The sequence below is a fragment of the Ranitomeya imitator genome, chromosome 1 (assembly GCF_032444005.1).
Source record: "Ranitomeya imitator isolate aRanImi1 chromosome 1, aRanImi1.pri, whole genome shotgun sequence".
NCBI lineage: Eukaryota > Metazoa > Chordata > Amphibia > Anura > Dendrobatidae > Ranitomeya > Ranitomeya imitator.
This window is the reverse complement of record NC_091282.1, coordinates 1,171,615,045-1,171,636,647: the sequence shown is the minus strand read 5'-3', so window position 1 is coordinate 1,171,636,647 and position 21,603 is coordinate 1,171,615,045. Positions and strand designations below refer to the sequence as shown.

Below are 21,603 nucleotides of genomic sequence, written 5' to 3'. Positions count from 1 at the left end.
TGGTCAACTTTTAACCCCTCTAACTTCCTAACAAAAATATGTTTCAAAAATTGTGTTTATGTAAAATCACTATGTGGGAAATGTTATTTTTAACTACTTTTTGTGACATAACTCTCTGGTGTAAGGGCATAAAAATTAAAAGTTTGAAAATTGCAAAATTTTAGCCAGATTTTAAATGTTTTTCACAAATAAACACAAGACATATCAAACAAATGTTACCACTATTATGAAGTACAATAAGAAATGAAAAGACATTCTCAGAATCAGTGTGAAGCGTTTCAGAGTTATTACTACATAGAATGACACAGATCGGAACTGTAAAATTTGGCCTGGTGATGAAGGTAAAAACAGGCTCGGAGGTGAAGGGCTTAGGGGTGCAGAGGTAGCAGTAATGCCACAGAAAAGGACACCAAATTGTGCATAGTAGTAGGGGCTGTAATACAGATTTTGTATTGGCATAGGGACTTCCCACAGGTTTTAAACAGTGGCCGCTCGTTTGCTGAGACCTGCACTAATTGGGAAAATAAAGAAGGAGTAGTAGTAGCTATCAGTTGCGTGCCGTGCCCATTCGACTCTCCTCCGTGAACAAGCAGGGAAGTATACCGGCTCATAGATCATATATGATCCCGTACCCCACTATCCCAATCACAGCTGAAGGACGGGATACTCAACAGATGGAATCTGCATCTTCGATTTAGCAATCAGTGTGTGTGGGGTAATCCAATTAAGACTTCTGATGTGTCTATGATATGGTGGAAGTTTTTGACCTAGGATATAATTTATTAGCAATTGTGTGTGCCCTGTGCATTGAATCATCTTCCTTTTCTCTCTACAGTGTTGATACCATAAATGACGGGAATTTTCACATTGTGGAGCTTGTAGGCCAGGATCAAACCCTGTCACTAATAGTGGATGGAGGAAACCCTAAGGCCATTACTAATTTGTCCAAACAATCTTCTCTGGGCTTCGACTCCCCGCTTTACGTAGGAGGTAAAAGATATTGGTTTGTCATGTCACCCATAATAGGTACATTTATTACGCGCCTGTCACTGTGATTAATATGTTTTCTGACCCTGCAATCACACATCAAACCCTTGCCGAAGTGTATTTTTCAAACTGCCGGAATGGATTTCACCGCTTGTTTGTTAAGACTAATCCACTTCTTCCACACGGCAAATGGAAGAGTAAAGATGGCCGTTATACTCTTATGTACACTCATATGTAGCAACGTTTATAATGAGACACTAAGGTTTTTTCACAGGGCAAGGGGAGATTACCATCAGGATGATTTCCCAACAGGGACCTCAGACATATAGAACGTATGTTTTATATCCGTCAACCAATTCATCTGCCACATTTCCACTGAAATTAACCATTTTGGACAATTCTGTTATGTTAGAGTTCTTTGACAATAAGCTGATCGCAGGGTCTCCAACTACTGTAAACCATAAGGGAGACCGGAGTGTTCACTACCATCTGAAGTGTCAACGCAAAGGAATTCAACAGGCTGCCAGTGATACTCAATCATGACAGCTCCTGAAAGATGTTCTTTATGGCTACTCTCTTCTATGGCTAACAGTTGGGGGCCTGAATGCTGGCCATTCCTCTACTAACTGAGAAATGCCTAAGTGTGCATTTGCGCATGGGTTTCCTAAACCAGACAATCTCTTTGATCAGAGAGAAGATGGTATCAGCTCCGGAGAGAGATGAGAGTGCAGGTCACGTGAATTTAGTGAGGTTGTGCAATTTTAGGTTTCCATATCTCCTATAATTTTTTATGGAAAGTGGCCATGCATTCAAGTCAGCAGCTGGACTGATTAGCTGGACTAAGGGGTCCCATACACAATAGATAGCTGTCAGCAGAAAAATAGTTTGGCCAACTGTTCATCTAGCATCTATCTCTCCTGACTTCTCCAAACATAGGCAAGCTCCCTTTGTTCAGCGCTCCAATATTCTCTACGAGAGCCACCATGAGACTCTTCTGGTGCCGGCTTAATCTCTTAGAGAACAAAAGGATCACCAGTCTGAAATCGGACATATCAGATCCTTTTCTGAAGGCCCATATGCACGTTAAGCTGGCCACAAACACATTAAACATATCAATGGGTTTGGCCGATGGTTTAATGTGCGTGTCAGCGAAATGATGGTCGAAAAAGATGTCGATCAGGTATGTCCAATTTCAAACTGTCAATTGCATTGTTCTCCCAGAGACAGGCCACCAACCGATGTGTCAGTTGTCAGATTTCTCATAGAGAACACAGGAGCATTCGGCCAAAAGAGCGCCACTGTCTATGGGAGAGTCATCTGAAATGGCTGTCAGACAAACAATATTTTGGCTGACTGCCATCTAATATGCATGCAATGTTCAAATAAAAAATTACCGGCATCAGTCAAAATGTAGAAATTCCCTGGAAGGATGAATAGACATCCATACTGTATGTAGAGCTACAGCAGCTAGTCAAACGATGTTTGGTGCTCTGCATAAAGTACTTGAATGTGCAATATTAAAGAAAAAATGATGCGGCACTCACCAGTTCTAATTAATGTGAAAAACTCCTTCATTCCATTCCTTGGGATTAGGACTAAAACATGATGTGCGGGTTACAGAGGCAGCAGGGAGAGGCAGAGTGACACACCGGGACCCATTGAAGCGTCATTACGCAAAATGGCCGTCTTCCACTCTGCCTCATCCTGCTTCCTCTAACCTGCACGTCATGTTTTAGTCCTAATCCCAAGGAATGGAATAAAGGACTTTTTCACATTAATTCGAACTGGTGAATGCCACATCTTTTTTTCTTCAATATTGCACATCTAATGTGTACTGATGGCCTTAGTCTTTCAGGGAGGGTGGGGGGGCTTGCTGATACCGGTGGGCAGGTCCAACTTTAGTCCGATGTGCATGGGGGCCTTAACAGTAACTCATTGGACATGTCTGATTACAATTCTACACTAAGGTTTTACTAAATACTACCAAATGAACCTCATCTTCTTTATATTGAAGCAAGGTTTTTTTTTGCCTTCCTCTGGATCAACATGTTAGGGCAAGTTAGGTTAGGCTATGGGTTGAACTAGATGGACTTATAGTCTTCCTTCAACCTTAAAAACTATGTTACTATGTAAGACTATGTAAAAATACCCCAGTGGTTCAATTATATAATAGCTGTCTCTACCTAGCAACTGTATAGTTCTATAGAAACCATAATTAGTATTTAGGAAATAACTACTAACCAGGCGGAGTTCTCCAGGTGCTCTCCATCTGATGCAACATCTGGGCTGTTAGTCGGAAAGCAGAGTAAGTAAGGACACGTAAACCTGCAGTATTGTTATGGGCTACATACCTCTACTATAATATCCAAGGTGTTACCTACATCACAAACAAATAAATATGAAAAGTAATCAATCTTAGCTTTGTTCACATAATTTACCGTCTTGGGTACGACTCTCGCTCAAATTCTCGGGAAGGCACAATTTTATTTTTTACCCCTTTTGTGGTAAACTTGAGTACTCAGGGGTAATCTTGGAAATACAATACATTCCATGCAGATGTTATCCTGGGTGAATTATAACTAGAGAAGAGTGGTGGATTTGTGCTAATTTAGCTGGAAAATTAGAGTTGCATTGGATATAATCCATGTGAATCCATTGTCCCGAGATTGCGAAGAAAAGATTGAGAATTTTTTTAAATAATACCTCGCTTCTCTTCCCTCACCTATCTTGTGGCCGTGGATTCCCGCCAAATACTCAACTGGTTCACTCCCTTCAGTTCTGGTATTCTATTTAGCCTTCACTTTTTGGCACCTCTGGTGCTGACTAGACCTTATGCAATGTCATGACGTGCGTCATCCGGAGTCATGTAGGCTGCAGTCAACACCAGAGGCGCCGAGAAGGGAAGACTGAGGAGCAGAAGACTGGAACCGGAGGGAGTGACAGGTCATATTATAGTATCATTTTTTTAACCCCTAAAAAGAATCCAGCAAAGTGGATTCATAGATGCAAGCCAGTCAAATGCACAAGAAAAATTCTAATTTTTTTGTGAATTTTGGAGCAAATTCAATTTGTTTTGAACCAATTTGCATACCTCTAATTAGCAGCCATGACCTCAGTGCCATGGTAATAGGTCAACATTTCTAATATTTGACTTGTTTGTGTTGTGTGGTGCATAATTCATACTGTGCCTTCTCACAATACAGGAATGCCAATAAAGAACAATGTGGCGGTACTACGTCAGTCTCCCGGACATAATGGCACTAACTTCCAAGGCTGCATACGGAATCTACGTATAAATAATGAACTGCAAGACTTCAAGATGTTCACTCTGCAAACAGGAATACTGCCCGGGTGTGAGCCCTGCCACAAGAAAGTCTGCGTCCACGGAACATGTGTGGCCACCAGCCAGTCCGGGTTCACCTGCGAGTGTGAAGGAGGCTGGACGGGACCACTGTGTGATCAGCAATCCAACGACCCCTGCCTGGGACACAAGTATGTGGGCTTCTTACATTGCTAGGCACAAAAGCAACTTTATGGAGGAGATAAGAGATGGTATATGGACTTTTGCATCTGAAATTAGTTTTTCGAGAAATTAATATTGGAGCCAAAAAATATAGAAAAGCAGTTTATGTTTTGAAAGTTTCTGAGCTCCGATTCTTCTCTGTTCAGGACGTCGCTGCTCCCCTGCCTTCCAAGTTCCCGATTGCTGGGAGGGATGAGCGCTACTGATTGAGTGACAGTTAAAGGGGTTTTGCCACAAACAAAAGTTTATTTTAATCAAAAGATCTTGGAATAATAATAATTTCCATAATTGGATGTCCTGAGATCTTAAAAATGTGTCCCTGCTGTGTACTGTGTAATGGCTGTGTCCAACCGTACAGGAACATGTTCTGATCATACCACAGCTTCTAAGTGGGGGGGAAAGCAAAAAAGAAGATACAGACAGGAAAGAATGGGATCACAGCTGATTGTTTTTGTGAGTAAAACATTTCACTGCCTATTTTTAAGCAATGTTTTACCTGAAAGAATCAGCTGTGATCCCCTGCTGTCCTGTCTGTAGTCTCTCTTTTGCTTCCTCCCCTACCCAGGAGCTGTGGTATGATCAGACCATGTTCCTGTACGGTCAGACACGGCCATTACACAGTACACAGCAGGGGCACATTTGTAAGATTATCTCAGCCCAGGAACATTCCATTTAAACACAGCCAATTGTGGAAATTATTGTTATTCCATGATCTGTTGATTAAAATATACTTTTGTTGTGGCACAACCCCTTTAAAGCCAGCAGCAGTAATCTGCTGCCAGCCTGATCAGGGTCTTCTCCGATGATGCTACACAAGGCAGTTTTGCCTCTGTGGCATTGGAAGCTCAGTGAGACTGATGCTGGCCAGGATCAGGAGCAAAGAGGGATCTTGGTCAGCTTCAGTGCAGTGCTTACAAGCTCAGCTGACAAGAGCTTGTGAGCTCTTTGGCCACCACTCCTAAACCCCAGTTCCTACTTGCAGGCAGTTCTGCAGCACCTTAGAAATGACCACAGATTTAGACTTGGAAACTAAATTTCCCAGAACTCTGTACAGGTCCACATAGCTCCCTGCTTTGTTATCATTGGCGATTCATTGGTGTAGTTTTCTGTGCTGTGAGACAGCAGCTGCTGAACAGCAGTAAAACAAAGTGGGGAGCATCTTCTGAGCTCACTCTGCTGCTGTCACAAAGCCGAGTAGACGCGACACATAGGGGGGAACTGCTTCTGTCACAAAGCCAAGTAGAGGTGACACATAGGGGGGAACTGCTGCTGTCACAAAGCCGAGTAGTGGTGACACATAGGGGGGAACTGCTGCTGTCACAAAGCCGAGTAGACGCGACACATTGGGGGCAACTGCTGCTGTCACAAAGTCAAGTAGAGGCAACACATAGAGGGGAACTGCTGCTGTCACAAAGCCAAGTAGATGCAACACATAGAGGGGAACTGCTGCTGTCACAAAGCAGAGTAGACGTGACACATAGGGGGGAACTGCTTCTGTCACAAAGCCGAATAGATGCGACACATAGGGGGTAACTGCTTCTGTCACAAAGCCAAGTAGAGGCGACACATAGGGGGAACTGCTGCTGTCACAAAGCCGAGTAGAGGCGACACATAGGGGGAACTGCTGCTGTCACAAAGCCGAGTAGACGCGACACATAGGGGGGAACTGTTTCTGTCACAAAGCCAAGTAGAGGCAACACATAGGGGGGAACTGTTGCTGTCACAAAGCCGAGTAGAGGTGACAGATAGGGGGGGACTGCTGCTGTCACAAAGCCGAGTAGAGGCGACACATAGGGGAGAACTGCTGCTGTCACAAAGTCGAGTAGAGGTGACACATAGGGGGGAACTACGGCTGTCACAAAGCCGATTAGAGGCGACACATAGAGGGGAACTGCTGCTGTCACAAAGCCGAGTAGAGGCGACACATAGAGGGGAACTGCTGCTGTCACAAAGCCGAGTAGAGGTGACACATAGAGGGGAACTGCTGCTGTCACAAAGCCGAGTAGAGGCGACACATAGAGGGGAACTGCTGCTGTCACAAAGCCGAGTAGAGGCGACACATAGAGGAGAACTGCTGCTGTCACACACTTACGTCTCAGAAAATCTTATTGGTGAAGGCCACTAAAGGAATGGAATCTACACCTTTGGCACCACACATAGATTTCTACTGTGGGATATCAGCACAACAGTCTAAGCAATAAGCTATTTGGGTTTATATAATATTGCACAGGATGCTGTCTCCTACCATTAATACAGATAGTGACATAAATTATTTTTAATGAAATTTTCTATCATAAAATGTGAATAAACACTGGGTCATTTTAACATGACACTTTCCATTTAATAGAAATCTCTGAGCTGTACTAACCCAGTAATGGATTATGGCAAGGTGGTCGGAGATTATCACATATGTATCACTGACACAGATGAAGATCATATTGCCGGATTTCTCCATCGTGTAGTGTCCTGGGGTGCTCACTGACAACAATGTGCTAAAACGCCATGCTGATTAGATTAGATCAGCCTCGCTGTTTGGTCTTCACTGACTGTTATGGCTCACGTATTCCACATGAAATATATATGATAAGTGCTTCCCTATTACTGAGATGTGACAATATTTCATTTCCGGACCCTTAACCCTTGTTATACTGCAAATCAATCAAAGACGCAGCATCAACATTGAGTTTAGGATCCCTTTTGCTTTGCTGATTGCAAGCCCTTGTCATAGCCTATGAGTAATGGCTTTAAAGGTCCACATACATCTTAGACACATTATTGGTGGGCTCGGCTGACAGTCTAATGTGTTTGTGGACCTTCCGACTCTTCCCCAACAGATGATATCAGGGGACATAATGATCCAACATGCCCAATTTTGGACTGCCGGTACTTTTGTATAGGTGTGCTTGGGTGAGCAAGACCTTCTGTGTATGGATGAGTTCAGAGAGATAGCTGCCAGCTAAACCATTGGCTAAACCATGATTCAGATGACAGCTATCTATTACGTATTGGTCCCTTAAAGGACTGATCCTTCAGGACACATCATGAGGTACAGATCAGTGATGCGTGAATGTGCTCAGATAAGGTCTTATCTGCCATGCTCGAGTGCCAACAGAGTGACTTCGGCGTGCTCGAATAATATGTTCAAGACCCCACATCTGCATGTCTCATCGCTGTTAGACAGCTGTAACACATGTAGGGATTGCCTGGTTGTAAGGACATGCAGCCGTGGGGTCTCAAACATATTATTCGAGCACGCCAGCCAAAGATACTCGGTGAGCACTCGAGCATGCTGGGTTATCACACTGATCCGAGCACGTTCACTCATCACTACTACAGATGTATCGGTCACTTTTTGGCCAAATTTATAGACTGTCCTAAACTTTTCTGTGCTGACCTAAGCATTCATAGCTATCCCCATTGCTAACCCCTTTAAAGGCATTTAAAGGCCCTCTTCCAGCTATGGATCTACATTCCCATGGACGTAGGGAGCCACTTGGGTAATCGCGTGATCGCTTCCCTGGCTCCGTCCTACTTTGCACAGTTGCTGAATTCACTGCCGCCTGTATCGGACATGCGCCGAATGCTTTTTGTCACAGCTCTCTGTCATTTATAAATTGGAGGAGATTGCATAGCATCCCCCATTAGCCAGATCTGTCCCCAGCAGAAGTCCCCTGAAAGTAATCCATAAATTGCAGACGGGCCCTTTCGCTCCCCTTTATTTATAACTATAAAGTAACCCACTAGATATCCGAATCCCGGCCATACTACTTTTCATCATTTGCTTCAGCGGGATGTTTTTAGGACAGTGTCATACATTTCTTACAGCAGACAGGCAAATCTGTGTCTAGAGAAGATTCTCTTTTATCTTTTTCTATCTTCTAAGTGTTTGGCATAAAGTTTCTTATCAATTGGAAAATACTTTTTCCGCCCTGCTTTTTATTTTCCCCGCAGCCTTTGCCTCCTAGCATCTCTGTCATTTTTATATTGAATTTATGCCGCTCTGACAGCTCGCAGCTGAGAGATGTTCGCAGTACCTAGCACATATGCTGCTCTTGGCAGAATTACAGCGCCGAGTTGGAGACAATTTATTTGTTTATTATAATTGTTGAGAAGGGTGTGAAATTCTCTATAACATTTCTAAAGAGGGAGGATTGTGGTAGCCGCGACTAGTAGTAGGAGATGGTTTCCAGATGTAGAACTCATGTTTTAAAGGGGCAATCAGTCTGTGCGCTCGGCCATTGTATATTACTATCCTTGTATCTGTACTGCTAGATTAAAGATGAGCGGAGATGGTCATGTGGCAACCAGATATAATTACCGTATGTTTTTTTTCTGTAGTATTACATAGGCCTACAAGTCAATCTTATGTTTTACGTGGGACTATTTCAAATCTCACCCCACTAAGTTATGACTTAAGTTGGCACTTCATATTAATGTTGGATGCACCCGCCGATTTTAATATATGCAATCCTTCATTTCACAAGAGTCACGAGCCACCGCCCCATTGAGAACACATGAAGACTCAAATCAGCTGCATGTGTATATTAATGTCACATCTCCACCTGGACCTGCTCCTACAACATCTGGTTCTGTCACTAGACACCACCATATTGATTCTGTGGGCAGCGCTTAAGATGGAGGAGATATCAGACAGCCTGGGTGTGTGAGCTTCCCAGGAGGAGTAATCGGCTCCCTGCTGTGGCCGATGGGACAGCACCGCACCATAATTAAACTTAATTCTGCCGGGAGGTGCCAGTTATACTTTCTACTTGCTCTGGTTCTCTCCTGATTTTCAGGTTTTGATCAGCCTGTTTGATTCCTACTTCTGACTATCCTTCTGTCTTACAATTCTGCTTCTTTCTCTGGTGTTGACACAGCTTTCTGACTACCCTCTGCCAGCCAGCTCCACTGGCCAGCAGCTACACTATGGACCCATACCAGGGGCTCCTCCTGTGTAAGACCAGATCCCTGTACAAGAATTAACAGGTGAAGGTCAGGTCATCCCTTAGATCTGGTACATGGAGTGGCTAGCAGTGACCCTGTCCCTCTTTCGAGAGACACAGCTTTCTGACTACTCTCTGCCAGCCAGCTCCAATGGCCAGCAGATACGCTACGGACCCAGGCCAGGGGCTCCTGTGTAAGCCCAGATCCCTATACAAGGATTAACAGGTGAAGGCCAGGTCATCCCTTAGATCTGGTACATGGAGTGGCTAGCAGTGACCCGGTCCCTCTTTCAAGAGACACAGCTTTCTGACTACTCTCTGCCAGCCAGCTCCAATGGCCAGCAGATACTCTACGGACCCAGGCCAGGGGCTCCTGTGTAAGCCCAGATCCCTGTACAAGGATTGACAGGTGAAGGCCAGGTCATCCCTTAGATCTGTGGAGTCTCTAGTAGTGACCCTGTCCCTCTTTCTAGAGACACAGCTTTATGACTACTCTCTGCCAGCCAGCTCCAATGGCCAGCAGATACTCTACGGACCCAGGCCAGGGGCTCCTGTGTAAGCCCAGATCCCTGTACAAGGATTAACAGGTGAAGGCCAGGTCATCCCTTAGATTTGGTACATGGAGTGGCTAGCAGTAACACTGTCCCTATTTCTAGAGACACAGCTTTCTGACTATCCTCTGCCAGCCAGCTCCAAAGGCCAGCAGCTACGCTACGGACCCAGGCCTGGGGCTCCTGTGTAAGCCCAGATCCCTGTACAAGGATTGACAGGTGAAGGCCAGGTCATCCCTTAGATCTGGTACATGGAGTCTCTAGCAGTGACCCTGTCCCTCTTTCCAGAGACACAGCTTTATGACTACCCTCTGCCAGCCAGCAATAATGGCCAGAAGCTACTCTGCAGACCCAGGCCAGGGGCTCCTGTGTAAGTCCAGATCCCTGTAAAAATTAACAGGTGAAGGCCAAGTCATCCCTTAGATTTGGTAGATTTAGTGCCTAGCAGTAACTCTGTCCATGGAAGCCCTATAACAAGAGCTGCCAGGCTACCAATCACAGTGCCCTTCTGTGACAGTGTATTTCTAAGAGAATACACCAGGCCCTAATTAATAAGTGAGGATACCTAGCCATCTGTATTTTGAAGTTACTGTCCCTTTCAGACTTGGGCTACATGATCACTTGCAATGTTACAGTAATAATAGATAATGTAGTTGCGTTGCAACTGGCAATTGGCTGCGACCACAACTCAACAGTTGCAAGAAATCCACCCTGAATTTCTGCGCTACCCAAACGGGGCATTGCGATCTAGAAGTTGTGCATCAATATGTCGCCATGCAGCCCTAACCATAATCTTACCTACATTTCTAGTACCTCCCCAATACAACTATATACGTTGGTGAGTAAGGACCCATGTATCCAACCTGTCCTCAATTATTATGGGAGTGTAGGGAAAAAAACATTTCCAAAGTCAGCTCATAAAAATTTGGAAGAAGCTCTGGATGTGAATTGAACACAGTGTGCTCCTCTAAAAAAAAAAAAATAAGAAAAGTAAAGGAAAGAACGGGAAACCACTGGGTAAATCTGACAGGGAGAAGGACTTGGGGATCCTAGTTAATGATAAACTTACCTGGAGCAGCCAGTGCCAGGCAGCAGCTGCCAAGGCAAACAGGATCATGGGGTGCATTAAAAGAGGTCTGGATACACATGATGAGAGCATTATACTGCCTCTGTACAAATCCCTAGTTAGACCGCACATGGAGTACTGTGTCCAGTTTTGGGCACCGGTGCTCAGGAAGGATATAATGGAACTAGAGAGAGTACAAAGGAGGGCAACAAAATTAATAAAGGGGATGGGAGAACTACAATACCCAGATAGATTAGCGAAATTAGGATTATTTAGTCTAGAAAAAAGACGACTGAGGGGCGATCTAATAACCATGTATAAGTATATAAGGGGACAATACAAATATCTCGCTGAGGATCTGTTTATACCAAGGAAGGTGACGGGCACAAGGGGGCATTCTTTGCGTCTGGAGGAGAGAAGGTTTTTCCACCAACATAGAAGAGGATTCTTTACTGTTAGGGCAGTGAGAATCTGGAATTGCTTGCCTGAGGAGGTGGTGATGGCGAACTCAGTCGAGGGGTTCAAGAGAGGCCTGGATGTCTTCCTGGAGCAGAACAATATTGTATCATACAATTATTAGGTTCTGTAGAAGGACGTAGATCTGGGTATTTATTATGATGGAATATAGGCTGAACTGGATGGACAAATGTCTTTTTTCGGCCTTACTAACTATGTTACTATGTTACTATGTTACAACAATTTTTGATTCAGCACCAATCTATGTGCGCTAATGGTATTTTTCTATATTTTTAGGTGTGCACACGGCACCTGTCTGCCGATCAATGCGTTCTCCTACAGCTGTAAATGTTCCTCGGGCTATGGGGGGGTCCTGTGTGACGAAGCTGAAGAACAGATGAGCCCTTGCCAATCACTTAAGTGTAAGCACGGGAAGTGCAGGATTTCAGGCCTGGATAAAGCCTATTGTGAGTGCAGCACTGGATACACCGGAGACAGCTGCGACAAAGGTAAATCACACGACTGATAGAAAATAAACACCAATATTCTGCCCATACTACACAGGGAATTTCACAGGAATTGTCATTGTATTTACTTTCTACATTTTTCAATGATACTTGCGGGAGTCTCGTGTATATTATTGCCATTTGTATTAATTTTTTTTTTTTTTAAGAACCAGATCAGATATTATTATTAGCGCAGGATCTGACGCTCCACAGTTCCAATTCCATTTTATCTGTGTTTCTAAACTAACTTGGTTTTGTTGTACCATTTTTTTTGTTTTTTTATTTTTATATTCCTGTGTGTGTTTCTCTGTGTCAGCATTAAGAAAAAAATCCCCAAAATCTAAAATACAATTTATTTAAGATTTTACAATTGCGTTCAGCATTGATAGCAAGGAAAGCGCGGTCTCTAATATTATTCTTGTCGTAAAAAAAAGAAACCCAGATGGAAACCTTTCCCTAATTTACTGGGAAGGTTTGGCCTGTGTTTATCGGAAGCCATGGTACTCATGTGAACCCAGGGGGAGTATGTAACCCTATGGCTACACTCACACGTCCACTGTACACGTCCGTTTGCTGTACGTTTTTTGTCCCGGACAGAACACTGACCCGTACAGTTTAATTGATCCATACCTTAATCTGTTTTAAAAATGGACCCATGTGTTCGATCCGAGAGGCTCGGAGCACGTTCCGTCCTTACCCATTTTAAAGATCAAGTTTCGCTATTAAAGTCTTCAGCAATCCATTAAACAAGGATGGAAACGTTCAGTTTTCTATCCGAGTTTCATCTGTTTTTCAATAATCCATTGTTAAGAGTCAATGGGGCGGATTCAGCAAAATTTACATAGCGCACACTCTTGATGGAGGACAAAAGGCGCCAAGTTCATAAAGATCTGCACACTATTTAATGAATTTGGTGCTTCTTCTGAGTGGTATGTGTCTCCGTGAGCAGCGCAAGAATCGCTACTCCAGTCAGGGACCGGAATAGCATTTCTGTTGTACAAATCACGTCCTTCCCCCGCTCTGCTCATTTTAGATGATTTAATACAAGCCGATATAAAAATGGCAGAAGTTGCTAAATTTTTGTGCAACTTGTCATTGCACTAAAATTTAGCAATTTTTCAAAGCTTTGATGCCAGACTTTGAGAGTAAAAGCTTTGATTCATCAGCCCCATAGCATACAAAAAGATCAGACAGCCTACCTCCTTCAGTGTTTAAAAAAAGGGTGAGAAAACAATATGTAAAATAGATCACACAGGAGAAGAGCGGTCTGTTCTAGACATATGTAAGAATAGATTCGGATGTGTAAAAGTAGACTAAGGCTGGCCAGAAAAATGACATATCTGAACACCTTTTCAGCAAACAGCTTTTCCTTATGGCTCCCTCCATTATATACAAGCCTGCTCTGCTCGGCCGAGTGTGCATGTGTTCTACGTAGGGAAACGAAAACCTCAGCTAGGGGAAAAACAAAAATGGCCGTGCTGAAATCTAACTCCTCGATGCTCACCCTCCCGCCATTGCTGGAGAGTTCCTGATACACATTAGATGGTCAGCTAATCTAACGATAGGCTCCAACTTCCCTTGACTTCCATCTATAACAAAGCAAAAAACGCAGTATTAGGTCCGATCCCAATAAGTTACTACCAAATCCCATTGGTTTATAAGGGGGTCCTATCAGGTTTCTGTTGGGATCATCTTTATTTCAGGAATTGCACTGTAGACTGTACTTTTCCAGCAGCCAAAAAAATCGGAATCCCTAGTAACAAACAGCGCAAATAATAATATAATAATAATAATTTTATTTATATAGCGCCAACATATTCCGCAGCGCTTTACAAATTATAGAGGGGACTTGTACAGACAATAGACATTACAGCATAACAGAAATACAGTTCAAAACAGATACCAGGAGGAGTGAGGGCCCTGCTCGCAAGCTTACAAACTATGGGGCAAATGTGAACAAAGCTCAAACTTTATCAGTCCACATCCCCCCAAAAAAAATTATATATATATGTATATATATATATACATACATATATATATATATATATATATATAAACATTATATTAGAATATAACAGAAATTGCAATAAAGTTTTATTAATTAAATATTCCATTAATAATGCAAATGAATATCATTGAATATTTGGCACTTCTCTAAATGAAATAAATTACATAATTTAAGTAAAAAAAAATGTTTTATATAATTTTTACATGCCATCAATTTTTATATTTTTTTCATGTAAAATATATATTTGGCTAATTTACTCTATTTTACTACTTATAATGATATGCTCTCTAGACAGTTGCTAATGACTTATATTAACTTTCGTGATTTGTGACTTTTTTTCGTTTTAATTATTGTCAAAACTAAATGTCTCCCATGCTTATTTGGGCATAAAGGGATTGTGTGACATTAGAAAAACATTTGTCCAAAATCGGTATCACTATTGTCCATGGGTTACTTCTGCAGTTCAGTCCCGTTCATGGACAAAAGTGACACTATTTCTGTGAAAAGTGGATACGTTTTCTAATCCTCTTGTCTGGGTGGATATTGATTTCCTTGCAGATATCCAGCTGGTGGAGGAAGTCTTAAAGGGAATCTGCAGAAGGTTCTTGCTATAAGCGTAGCAAGATGTAGGGGCAGAGATACTGATTACAGTGATGTGTCATTAGACTGTGTGTAGCCTTTGCAATAAAATCAGTGTTTTATTAGCAGGAGATTATCTATGGAGAACTAGGTGTCTCGTGCCTCCTAGTCCAACCCTGTTCCTACCACTGATTAGCAGCTTTCTGTCACTATACAGTCATGGCCAAAGTGTTGCCATCCTTGAAATTATTGTGGAAAATTTAATATTTCTCTCAGAAAGTTATTGCAATTAGATGTTTTGTTACACACGTTTATTTCCTTTGTGTGTATTGGAACAACAAAACGAAGAAAAAAAAAGGCAAATGGGACATAATTTCACACAAAGCTCCAAAAATGACTTGGATAAAATTGTTGCCACCCTCAAATTAATATTTGGCTGCACACCCTTTAGAATAAAGAACTGCAATCAGTCGCTTCCTATAACCATCACAAGCTTCTTACACCCCTTAACTGGAATTTTGGACCACTCTTCTTTTGGAAACTTATCCAGGTCTCTCATATTTGAAGGTGCCTTCCTCCCAACAGAAATGTTAAGACCTCTCCACAGATGTTCAATGGGATTTAGATCTGGACTCATTGCTGGCCGCTTCAGAACTCTCCAGCACTTTATTTCCATCCATTTTTGGGTGCGTGAAGTATGTTTGGAGTCATTGTCTTGCCTATATGCAATGACGCAAAACCAGCTGTTTGACACGGGGCACTATATTGCGACCCAAAATCCTTTGGTTATCTTCAGATTCCATGATGCCTTGCGCACAGTCAAGGCACCTATCACAACTCTGTTGTTGGGTTTCCCGGGACAAGGGGCTCCTTCCCTGTACCTAATGCTAGGGGCGCCCTAGCTCACCCTGCTGTCTGGATTACTTCTGATGGTGAAGACACCAGGGCCACGTACCTTGCTTTAGCTCCTGAATCCACCCTTGCTCTGTATTCTTTCTCCATCCAGGGAAGATGGGAATAGTAGTTTACTGTAATACACCAACCAGACTAACAAGGTAATGCAAAAAAGGATAAAGGAAAATACCACTCATGCAAATATACTCACACAATCAACAGAGGAAGACAACAGGGAGTGGGGATGAGGTAAAACCAAAGTAGAAGGAGGGGAATTACCTACCTACCCAACAGTCTCAGATAAATCCACCAAATGCCTTCTCAGACAACCATCATCTCCAACCATGCAGCACTGGGTGCTTGCCAGGGCCTAGATTATATAGGAGATGGGAGTGGCTAACAGAGAACAGCTGAAAGCCTTTAATGCAGGAAAGCTTCTAGGAGCGCTCAACTGAGCAGATTAACCGCTGCAGTGCTATAAGAAACCTGCACCATTTAATTTGAAGGTGAAGTGCTTCTAAATGTTGCAGAACATGAGAAATCAGACGCTGCAGTCTTCTGGCTCCTCTCTGTTGCGGTAAACCCGTGACAGCACCCAATGCCAGAGGCAGCAAAACAACTCCAAAGCATATTTTAACCTCCACAATACTTGACTGTAGGTTGTGTGCTTTTCTTTGTAGGCCTCATTCTATTTTTGGTAAACAGTAGAATGATGTGCTACACCAAAAAGCTCTATCTTTGTCTCATCTGTCTACAAAACACTTTCCCAGAAGGATTTTAGCTTATTCACATACATTTTGGCAAACAGCTGTCTAGCTTTTTTCTTTCCCAGTGTCAGCAGTGGGGTCCTCCTGGGTCTCCTGCCATAGCTTTTAATTTCATTCTAATGTCGATGGATAGGTCACACTGATACTGATGCACTCTGAGCTTGCAGGACAGCTAGAATTTCTTTGGCACTTGATTGGAGCTGCTTACTAACATCTGGACTATCCAGCGTTGCAATCTTTCATCAATTTTTCTCTGCCCTCCACATCCAGGGTGATTAGCTACAGTGCCATGGGTTGTAAACTTCTTGATTATGTTGCGCACCGTGCACAACGGAACATCAAGATCTCTGGAGATAGACTTGTAACCTTGAAATTGTTGATATTTGTCAACAACTTTGGTTCTCAAGTCCTGAGACAGTTTTTTTTCCTCTTCTCCTCTTTCTGTTCTCCATGCTTAGTGAGGGACACTCAGACACACAATGCAAAGATTGATCAACTTCTCCCCTTTTTATGTGGTTTCAGGTGTGATTTTCATATTGCCCACACCTGTTACTTGCCACAGGTGAGTTTGAACGAGGATCACATGTTTGAAACAAAGTTGTTTATCCACATTTTTGGAAACTTGACAATTTTGTCCATCCCATTTTGGGGGTTTTGTGTGAAATTTGCCTTTTTTAAATTTTTTTCGTGTTGATCCAATACACACAAAGGGGGGTTTGTGTAAAATGTTGTCCATTTTGCCTTTTTTTCTCTGTTGTTCCAATACACTCAATACTCAAAGGAAATAAACATGTGTATATCAAAACGTGTAATTGCAATAATTTTCTGGGAGTAATGCTTCATTTTCTGTAACAATTTCAAGGGTGCCAACACTCTCAGCCATGACTGTACAATGAACACAAAAATCTGCTTCTCGGTGTAGGCGGAGTAACACAGGGCTCAGCTTTCTGAGTGCAGCTAAATCTTCAGAAGAGAAAACTATGATTCTATCACAACTTCGGCACCCAATAAACTAAGTGATACATCACTGGAATCGGGGTTTCTGTCCCTACATCACACTGATGTCCCATTACATAGCAAAAACATGCTGACAGATTCCCTTTAAAGCAACACTCTAATCTCATACAACCTCTCCACCGGTGTGTGTATTTTCTGTCTCGTGCTATGTTTCTTTTGCATGTTCTGTAATGGTCAGCGATTCCACACTTTGCCTTATCTCCAACTCTGCTCTTCACCCTTCAGCCTTCACTGATTTATCGCAGAGAATTCCACAGGTGAGACAGTTGAAACACAAGGGATTATTTCTCTTCCTCCCGCCTTTCATTGTGGTGTCTCCTTCCTCCATATATCAACGTCTTCCCCTTTCTTTTTCCTCAGCTGGCATTTATTTATTTTGTTTTCAGCATCAATGTGACTGGGAAACCGGGGAACGGGGCCAGGGAAGTGATTAACAGATGGCTCATTTTTAGCTGGTTTATACTTTGGTAATTTATGAAGCTAGTGGAATGTAACTTGTATTAAGCAACAGATTGAATAATATTGAGCTGGAGATCTAATAAATTAAATTGCATGCTCCCCGAAACAGTTCCCTCATGTAAACAGAACCAGCTGTTCCGGCGAGGAACGGTAGATGCGTAGCTTTCAATTAAAGCGCAAAAGATTTAAGCCACCAATTTTGCTGTCACTGTAATAATGTTGTATTTATTGTGAATAGACTGAGAATTTTTCATAAAATTATGACTATTGAACCACAGGGAGACGTCCTCTGCAGTTTAATATTTTGTGATTTGATGACCTTTCCGTGCCGTTTAGTAGATAATGCTTGATAAAACAGATTGGAGGGCAGTATTACGTCACGGTGTTAGATATTTTATGGCCGTGTCTACTTTCTCATTGTTCTAAACTGAAAAGTGAAGCATTACCTCGATTCAAAAATTTCTTAGCCGAATCGTTTTGCGTTTACATAGGCAATGCCAACACATCTTAAAGGGTTTTCCCCTTTAAATAAAATTTCTCCCCCCCCCCCTTGGATACAGTTTGATATAAAAAAAAGTTAAAACACATTGTACTCACCTTTCCCAGGTCAACCGGGAAGCCTCCACTGGTGTTCATGGTGTCTGGCATTGTCTGTAGCGCTAAGGTCACATTGACAGCACTGCAGGCAATCAGTGAGCTCATTGGCTCTGAACAGAGCATTCCATTTTCACAGGTTTGAGCGGCTAAGCTCACTGATTGGCTGCCACTCTGACAAGGTGACGTCAGAAAAGTAGGCAATGCCAGAAACTGGGAATAATGATGGAGACTCACCTGTGGACCTGGGGGAGGTGAGTAGAGATTTTATTTATTTATAGTAAACTGCATCAAATGGAGAAATTTCGTTGAAAAGGAACAAGCCCTTTAAAAAACCAATAGTCTGATCCTATAATCATTCTCCAACTGTATATTAGCCACAAGTAGGAAATAGATGAAAGGGAATGTCATTACAGGATCAGACTACACATCATTTGTTTGTAGTCTGTTACCATGGAGACACAGGTATGTTTAGGAGATGTAGACACTAAGTAGTGCCCATGAAAAATCCCTAAATTGCCCAAAATATCAATCATTAATCTATTACATTAAGTTAGTAGACTCTTCAGACTAATTTAAGAGACGTCATGTAATTTCATGATTTTGTGTCAATCTGTAAGAGGGCACAGCTGACCGCACCACTACTTGAGAGGGTGATTAAGCCTGCCCACCTGCGATGGGAGTGTGGCTGCCGGATCACGGGTGCTTCAGCCAATACATGTCATCGAATCCATCCAAGAAGAAAAGAAGAGGCAGCACTCACCGATCCTTCCGAGAGAGGTAACTTTATTTACTTACAATAAAATCTTCACGGCCGGGTGTGCAGATTTTCAGAGTGCGACAAGCCTGACGATGGCCGTTTCACGCCCAACTGGCGCTTCCACGGGTCCCCGGCCGTGAAGATTTTATTGTAAGTAAATAAAGTTACCTCTCTCGGAAGGATCGGTGAGTGCTGCCTCTTCTTTTCTTCTTGGATGGATTCAATTTCATGATTTTGTCGCACCCTTTACCCCAAGGTTTGTCCAGTGGTCACTTCAAATCCCTGCAGCTGGGTATCCAGCATTACGATAGTGTGCTAATTAGCTTAATTTATGCCAAAATATAGTTGCAAAGTAATTTCTTTATTGCAAATGTTGGGGTGGGGGTAGTGTGGCATTTTTTTTAACTGAAAATGCAGTAACATGATTTTTTGTAAACTGAAATGTCCAAAAGTTAAGGAGACCATGTTACGAGCAATGTCTGTCAGTAACCAAACCACTCAAACACAAGTGATCATAACCTATTTTTGTCAGATAACTATATAGTAGGGAATTTTCCCCCACTTTTTTTCGATTTAACACAGCGGAAAAATACTTAAAATTTTCAATTTATCAAAAGCACATTTTCTAATTTAGTTCCATTGTATCTACAGAAATCTCTTGCCGAGGGGAACGGATCCGAGATTATTACCAAAAGCAGCAAGGTTACGCTGCTTGCCAGACGACCGAGAAGGTATCGCGACTAGAATGCCGAGGGGGATGCACAAATGGTCAGTGTTGCAGACCACTGAGGAGTAAGAGACGGAAATACATTTTTGAGTGCACGGATGGCACCTCATTTGTGGACGAAATCGAGAAAGTCATAAAGTGTGGCTGTACAAAGTGCCCCTCCTAAATATGTAACCTTCAGAAGCCCTTTTGAAAACGTTGTATACCTTTTATGATCGTGTTGGACTAATTCAAACTTGATAGTGGAAAATATTTGAATTATATTGTAAAATAAAGAAACAGACATATTTTTATTAAGAAAAAAAAAAAAAAGAAAATGACGTTTTCCTCACTGGCAATTTAAAAAAGAAAAAAAAGCCTAAAATTTTTAAAGCAAGACTTCTCACAAGGAAGAGATATCAGAAGAATAACACTAAGTCTACGGAGATGTCACTTAAGGAAGGGGACTATAAGTACTGTTTGACATGGTTTTTGCTCATTAAACACATGCTGGAAAATCACTGAAAAAAATTATCCCGGATATGGAGACTTATAAATTGGTTAACATATCAGCATTGATGAGCCATGCCGATTGGTGAGCCAAACATTTGATAGAAGACAAGCTGTGAATAATAAAGGATCAAGTTGGTTCAGTCTCTTGCACCGAATTGACTCTACCTAATCAGCTAAAGCGTATTAAGGAACTCTGCGCATTCCAAGTCATCTGGAAAGGAACAGTAATGGGGACGGACATGAGCCCAGAATAGACTTCTAAAAATGTTATTGTCACGTGATAGCACAAGAAGCTTAAAAAAGTCTTCATCTAGCCATTTTCCAGTATTATCTTTTTTGTAATATAAAAATTAACTGGGCCATTAGTATATAAAAGTCTGGTAGTTTTTTAATTAGGAATAATTTTACAAAAAATTTATAAAAACAGTATTCGGAATATGAATGAAACATATTTATTGTATCAGAGTACATCATTCTTAACAATTTTAGGTTATCCCTTTTTCAATGCTTTAATATATATTAATTTATATTTGTCCTGATATTTTTCTATTTTGGTAAACGCAAAATGACTCAAAGTCAGGATTTTTTTCTCTTATAGAAGTAACATAGCAAATTGTGTCTGATGGATTTGTTTTGTCTGATATGTGTTCCCTAATGTGGTTGTGTAACCGGCAATGCCATCAAAGTCTGAAGGCATTGCTGGAAAATGTACATTAGAGTGTCTTCACATTAGATCAAATTTATATAGAAGTATTTTTCCCTACATATAATATAAATATAATGTATATTTACGTAAAACTAAAATTGTGTTCTAGGCCTATAAATGTCTCTAGGCTTTAGTAAATCCTCTCTATTCCCTCTTCCATGAGGTTTTATCTGTCTTATTGAGCAGTTCATACTGTTCCCAATTGTGATTTTTATTTCCCCATAATAAGACTACCATAGTATTACGTGGTTCCCATGTTAATATGCTGCTGCTAAACTACAGTATATGATTATTAATGGATGGTAGTGGGCTGTGCTCTTCTTTCCTTAAATAAAAAAAAACAGACACTCTGTACAAAAACATTTGTTAAGTTCAGCATTTTTTTTTTTAAATTGTATTTACAAAAAAAAAATAGGTGTACATGTGTAATACAGCGTGTTTTGTCTCACTTGGACTGATATCAGTCATGCAACTGATGTTTGTAAATTAAACAGATATTACTTCCATAACTCATCTCCTTCAACTTTTCAAGGTCACTTTGAAGCAACTGTTCATGTATTATTAATAA

The 21,603-nt window shown here is 41.8% G+C and overlaps 1 protein-coding gene across 2 annotated transcripts in view; it reads left to right on the top strand.

Annotated features, from left to right (window-relative positions):
* SLIT2 (slit guidance ligand 2) overlaps nt 1-20,154 on the top strand; it is a 391,877-nt gene extending 371,723 nt beyond the window's left edge. Inside the window, exons 33-37 of one of the 2 annotated variants that reach the window (XM_069744689.1) lie at nt 836-990; nt 4,191-4,479; nt 11,824-12,035; nt 17,523-17,554; nt 19,762-20,154. In XM_069744689.1, the coding sequence (XP_069600790.1) occupies nt 836-990; nt 4,191-4,479; nt 11,824-12,035; nt 17,523-17,554; nt 19,762-19,854 (781 nt within the window). In that variant the 3' untranslated portion in view covers nt 19,855-20,154. The remainder of the gene's footprint in view (nt 1-835; nt 991-4,190; nt 4,480-11,823; nt 12,036-17,522; nt 17,555-19,761) is intronic. The other variant, XM_069744688.1, reaches the window with a different exon arrangement.
* The last annotated feature ends 1,449 nt before the right edge of the window (nt 20,155-21,603 follow it).